Source organism: Protobothrops mucrosquamatus, unplaced genomic scaffold (genome assembly GCF_001527695.2).
Source record: "Protobothrops mucrosquamatus isolate PMUCROS unplaced genomic scaffold, P.Mucros_1.0 scaffold1877, whole genome shotgun sequence".
In the NCBI taxonomy this organism is placed as follows: domain Eukaryota; kingdom Metazoa; phylum Chordata; class Lepidosauria; order Squamata; family Viperidae; genus Protobothrops; species Protobothrops mucrosquamatus.
The window spans coordinates 46742-53023 of NW_015388004.1; the positions used below are offsets into that span (position 1 = coordinate 46742).

Consider the following 6282-nt stretch of genomic DNA (forward strand, 5'->3'; position numbering starts at 1 on the left):
AACTACCAAGAAGAAAACTACACTCCCACCTTCAAATCAGTGTATGTAAACAAAAATCAAACCCTATTCCCTTCTAGCACTGAAGATGTCTCCTAGTTTGTAATGAAACATCCGCAAAAGAATTGCAGTTTCTTACATCCAACTCAAGAGATCAGATAATTGTTTCCAAAAAGAAAACATGGGTCAGAGCTGTGCCTTCAGTAAGGCTCCAGCCCATTGTTTTTAGTTAAGATATGCAAACTCTTGCTTGGGAAGGATTCACATTGAGGGTCTTTCCTCTGTTTCTCTATGTCCATGGGTTTGAGGGCAATAGAAGAAGGTCATGACAGAGAATGAGGTGGCTGGATGGAGTCACTGAAGCAGTAGGCGTGAGCGTAAATGGACTCCAGAAGATGGTAGAGGACAGGAAGGCCTGGAGGAACATTGTCCATGGGCTCGCGATGGGTCGGACACGACTTCGCAATTAACAATAACAATGGGTTTGAAGGCTGTACTACATTACTTGTTTTCTCCAGCTACTGTGTGGTGTCTGTGTTCAGCTTCGGTATTCCTAGTTTGGTGTTTCCTAAGGCTGACATTCCACTGGTTCAATTGGAGGAGATTTTTCAAACACATAATCATCTGATCATGGCATTTTGTAGTAAACGAAGCCTCTGTATGATTTTTAAAAGCAGCCCCACCTAGAGTGGGTTGCCGTGGTTATTATGAGGTTGAGTATTATCAACTTTTTCATTAGCCTTTTAGATTAGATCCAGAGAATAACTTCTTTATAATAGTGGTTTTTAAAATCATTCCTCTAAGCATGATGAATTTTGAATCTAATCCATGATCTCTGAATTGTTTAACAAAGTTGGATGATATTGTTAAATGTTAACATAGGGAGTATCAACACATCACACTGAGATTATGCTATGAAATAAAGCATTTACACCACAAGTCCCCACAAGCAAATTCTTCTACCAAATGGAAGATCAGAACACTGGCTTTTTAATTTTAATTTTCTTTTCTGTTCCCTATCTCTGCAAACAAAAATTTTGGCAAAAAATAAGTAATGTAAACAGCTATGAAAGAAAAACCGTAGATGAATAATCCTTATCTTTTAAAGATTCTTCCTAAATATAGGCTGGATAAATAGAACAGCCGGTTTGCACCAGTTTAGCAGAACTGGTAGCTAATTTTTTGTTGCCCAGGCCCAGAATGGACTTCTGGAAACAGCATCCACACAGAGAACTGGTTGTTCACATATTTGAATCCCATCACTGCCCTGGTCAGTTGCATTCAGCAACTCAGTGTGACTTTAGAGGAATTACTTTTTCCCAAGAATGAGAAATGTGTATTTAAGATTGATATTGACATACTGACATTGTCACTCAGAGTTATTGAGCATTGGCAGGAACTGATAGGGATATTTAGTCCTTTTCAATCTAATCAAAGAAAGGCACCAAATTTGATATGGAATATTAGGAGAGATGATCATTTATGTATGGCTATGATCATACATTATGCTTAACCAAGTTGTTGATGCACCTGATGGCTGCACTTCAACATGCAAAGATTGGCGGCGGTTGTGGTGGTAGGTTGTGTGTGTGCAGCTTAATGTATACAAGGTAACCCTGTGACCTATTGGGTTATACTTTGAAAGAAAGGCAATCTGGCAGATGTGACCAGAATAAATATTTAATTTTAGACTGACCATATTTTTTACTGAAATGCTGGACAGTTTTGTGATGAATTATAATACACATGATAAATAGAAAAATAACTTTAATGACCAATGACCTTCAATCATAAATCAATATTAACTTACTGAAACAAATAAATAGAATAAACATTGGTGGGCAAAAAAGCAGTGGGATTGGAGCAACTTCCAATTTCCTGCAAGCTTCCCCATTGATTTTGCTTGTGGGAAGCTGGCAGGGAACATTGGCCATATATATGATGCCATGGCCACAACCTTTTGAACAGTTCTAAAAAAAATGGGAATTTATATATATATAAATTTTGCATAACGATCAGGTTAACAGTTGTGCTTTCAGTTCAATGGACCAACATCAGGCTACCTTTGTTACATTATAGTGTTTAATCTTTGGGAATTGGTTTTCTTTAAAATATTGGGCTATCTCTTGCAAATTCATTACATTCTTTATTAAATTATTCATGTGTGTTGAAGAGGAATCTATTCTGTCAATCTGAGAGCTAGCTGTTTGATGGTCCCTGATGATATTGTCTGATTACCCAGACATCACAATTTTATGTGTTCAGGTCAGTCTTTATTTTATTTTTTTATATTTAAACTTCTATGCCGCCCTTCTCCCCAGGGGGACTCAGGGCGGCTCACAGCATGTTAAAAAACAACACAAAAAACATTTCCCCTATAAAACCAATTAAAAGCAAATATATTAATGGCTGTGTCATTATTAAAATCTTTAAAAATTATTAAAAATTATTCCCTATTTAAAATTCACCCTAGGTCAGTCCCGNCTGCTGCCACACATCGTTGGCCCCACATTTGATATAGTGGTTAAGACACCAGGCTGGAGACTGGCTAGTGCTCTAGTCATATCTTAGGTACAAAGCCAAACTGGGTGACCTTGGGCCAGTCCCTCTTTCTCAGCTCTAGGAAGAAGGAAGCAGTGCCAAACTACTTCTGAAATCTTGCCAAGAAAAATACAGAATATAGCCCAGGCAGTTCCCAGGAATTAAGACTGATTCAAAGGTACACAACAAAAGAATTGAAAAGCATGAATTCATGTGGGTGGTACTGCAGACACTTTATAAATGATTCCTGGTTTCTAGGAGGCTGCAAATTCTGAAGACATTTCTGATTCAAGAGGTAGACTGGTTTCCTTTCCCATGGATCTTTGTGCCAGCACCGCTCTTCTCCTGACCATCTCCTGCTGCCTGTGGAATACGGAAGCCCGAAATTTCAACAATAAGCTCACTGTACCAAATGGGGGTCCCTGGGGTTCCTGGGGCTCAAGGGAGTTTTGCTCTTACGGCTATGCTAATGGCTTTGCCCTAAAGGTAAAAACTTACTTTTCAGATGCTCCTTTACTTCTGACTATTCCCTTGAAAATAGTTCTTCAGTTTTTCACTTTGACTTTTAAGAAAGGCAAAAAGATGTCTCTTGATGCTTAACACTTTTTGATTCTATAATCAAAGAAAGGCATTGAGCGGCAGATCTAGTTTTGATCCAATTCATTGTCCTATATCGATGGGTAAATGTTGAAAATTCTCAAAATTGAAGACTAAAGGACCCCAAGGGGAGAAGGGGTGATCTTGAACTTTATCAGTCTTATTTTCTTAGGTAGAACCATTTCAAGGGGAAGGTGATGATACAGCTCTGAATGGAATCCGCTTGTACTGTAGCGATGGCAGAACAATTGAGTCTGAAGTTGGACCGTGAGTAACTGACTTTCTTGTCATATTTTATTTTCTTGTCATCAAGAATGGGAGAGGAGATGACTGATCCTTAGTTTACTGTAGAAGGGGATGCACTGGAATCAGTAATGCTGGCTTTCAGGCACTGTTGTTCAATGGTCTCTCTGAATCAGCAGCTGAGACATGGATGGAGATTTATTCCTGAGAGGTCCAAAAACAGCTACTACTATTTTGTGGGCCACAGCAAATCTATCTCCAGCCTTTGCTCTTTCCTGACACTCATTCATGCCCCAAACACCCCTTTGTTGACTTTAGTCTCCCACACACTTTTCTCTTTATGCAACTCATGGATCTATATGCCATTCTTATAATTCTCTTTGTGGGGAGACAGGGACTGTTTATGAAGGTCAGAAGTGTGATTATTTTTAATGTCATATACTTGAATTCTGGAGATAGCTCTTTAAAAATCAAATCCCAGTCAATTCAGTCACATGCCAGGGAGTATTTTTGTTATTGTATTAAAAACTGAGGGTAAATCTCTATTATTTATCCTTTTATCAATTTGGCAGATTATTTAATCAGGTTCATTGCAAATGAAGTCTCAGGAATCAAAATGTCTCAATTCAGGATTAGGGCAACACTGGGCCTATGAGATGTTGTTCCAATTTTATTTATTGCAAAATCCTCTTCCCCCAAATAAAAGCATGGGGAAGGGCCACATGGCAACCAGAGAGAGCACTCTATTTTTTTGTGGAACACCATCTTTAATGTAACCTGAGATAAAACCTTAGATTTCTAGTAAGAAAATGAAGGACAGAATTTCCACCAGGGACCCACTAGCTGAATAATAATTCACTCTTTCACTAGTGGGTAATTCTTTCATTCAACTGTTATAGAAGGAAATGGTGCTTACAATAATGCAATTTCTGGAATAAGGAGTCTCTGCTCTAATGGCTTCTGAATGTGACATGGATTGGGAGTGGTCTTGGGAAAGCCGTCAAAGGAAGGTTGGGGATAAAACAAAAAAATCTTTATCCCATTTTTTTCCTAGGAGCTTATGGCAGCAGCCACCAGATCCTCTTTCCTTGTATTTTTTCCCCTATAACAGCCCAATGAAAGTCAATTATTGGCGCAGAGTTAATGAATTTTAATAGTCAGACACAGAGTTCAACTGGTTCCTAGTCCAAGGTTTTAGCCATTATGCCTGATTCTAGTGGCCTGATGACAAGGGCTTAATCTAGACATCAAAGAGCTGCATATCCATCTTTACCTCTTTTTTTTGGCAGGTGGGGAACCTGGGCCCCAACACAGTACTGCCGCTCAGGCTACCTGGTTTCTTTTTCTCTGAGAGTGGAACCACAACAAGGAAAAGGTGATGATACAGCAGCTAACAACATCCAGTTCAAATGCAGTTCAGGTGAAATTCTGATGGGCAATGGCCTGAGTTGGGGTGATTTTGGCCCATGGAGCAGTCACTGTCCCACAACTGGTGTATGTGGGATCCGAACAAAGGTGGAGCCAAATCAAGGCAGTGGTGATGACACAGAACTCAATGATGTGGTTTTGTACTGCTGTTAATGGCTGATATATGTTTCCTCATCTATCAATATACTTTTGCTATGCATTTTCAAAGACTGTTAATTATAATTCAATATTAACTTGAGAATAGAGAGTATGTTTGTGTATAATGTGGTAGTAGAAGGTAACCATTCCCCACGTGTGTCTTCAAATTGGTTCAGATTGGAGAGGGAAAAGGGTGGTGGCAGAAATCTTAAGCATTGCAAATGATTGACTGTCTCTTCTCTGTCATTTTGATTCAAATCACAGCACCAAACTGTAATACTGTATTACTGCTTGCTTGCACGCATGGAAATAAAATTATGCTGCATCTTCAAAGTCATTGGTTTCTTTCAATGAGCCAGGTTTGGGCTACACTAATACATATAGAAGTATTAGTATTATTTATTCTTGTACTCTGTATTCACTTCAAAGAATACATAGATATTAAGGAAAATAAACGATAGGTGGGGCAGCACCGGTTAAGAAACAAAGAAAATTGATGATGTAGGTCAGGGGTGTCAAACTCAATTTCACTGAGGGCCGCATCAACATTGCAGTTGCCCTTGGGGGGTGGGTGGGTGTGGCCAGAGTGGGTGCAGCCTACTGGGTGGGCATGGATAGAGTGGGTGTGGCCTACTGGGTGGGCATGGCCAGTTCTACATCATTTGCATCAAAGGTGCCTATGGGGGGCTTGGGCAGGAGTGGGACAGATCTGAAGGTCTCTGGCAGAAAGGGGTGGGACCGGGGCAAATGCCAAGGCATGGTCCACTGGGGCAAGTGCCAAGATGGCCACCACAAAATTGTACATTGGCTTCGGGCTGACCTGGGCCAGGACCAAGGCAGTGGGGGCCGTTCCCTTACTATTTCCAGGATGGTTTCGTGGACCACATGAAACCACTTTGTGGGCCGCATCCGGCCACCAGGCCTTGTGTTTGACATGTCTGATGTAGGTTTTGAGGTTTTTTTAAAAATGAGATGTAGATAATGAGCTAAAAGAGAGTTTTCTTCTTAGATAAAGCCTTCAAATAATCACTTTTCCAATTAATCACTTTTCTGTTCCTTAAACACTTACATAAAAAGATATCTCTTCCAATCCCATGCCTTTCATTTGCTCTGAATTTATTTATTGATTGATTTGATTAGTACGCTCTTCAGAAATGATATGTCCTTATCTTCTTCTTGGAGATAGCTGGAAGTTAATATAATGTTAAGCAGCAGGCCTTTTCCTCAGGTCTGGAACTGAAAAGCAATCCCTCTGAGTGTCAGCTCCCTCGGCCTTCTGAAAATGGGGAAATATCTGCTCTTATCCCAACATGACCACAAGCCTGCTTCCAGTAGGGA

At 40.0% G+C, this 6282-nt stretch overlaps 1 protein-coding gene across 1 annotated transcript; it reads left to right on the forward strand.

The window, feature by feature from the left end:
• Positions 1-2853: 2853 nt before the first annotated feature.
• LOC107294229 (vitelline membrane outer layer protein 1-like) lies at positions 2854-4959 on the forward strand. Its single transcript, XM_015823442.1, has 3 exons — positions 2854-3024; positions 3308-3402; positions 4668-4959. Exons 1-3 carry the CDS (start codon positions 2854-2856, stop codon positions 4957-4959), a joined length of 558 nt encoding a protein of 185 aa, XP_015678928.1.
• Positions 4960-6282: the final 1323 nt, after the last annotated feature.

Bases quoted from the DNA above. Each gene is read 5' to 3' on its own strand.
- LOC107294229 (XM_015823442.1), top strand. From the start codon at position 2,854: ATGGATCTTTGTGCCAGCACCGCTCTTCTCCTGACCATCTCCTGCTGC. The intron at 3,025-3,307 runs GTAAAAACTTAC...TTATTTTCTTAG, and splicing joins CTAATGGCTTTGCCCTAAAG to GTAGAACCATTTCAAGGGGA. The intron at 3,403-4,667 runs GTGAGTAACTGA...TTTTTTTGGCAG, and splicing joins ATTGAGTCTGAAGTTGGACC to GTGGGGAACCTGGGCCCCAA.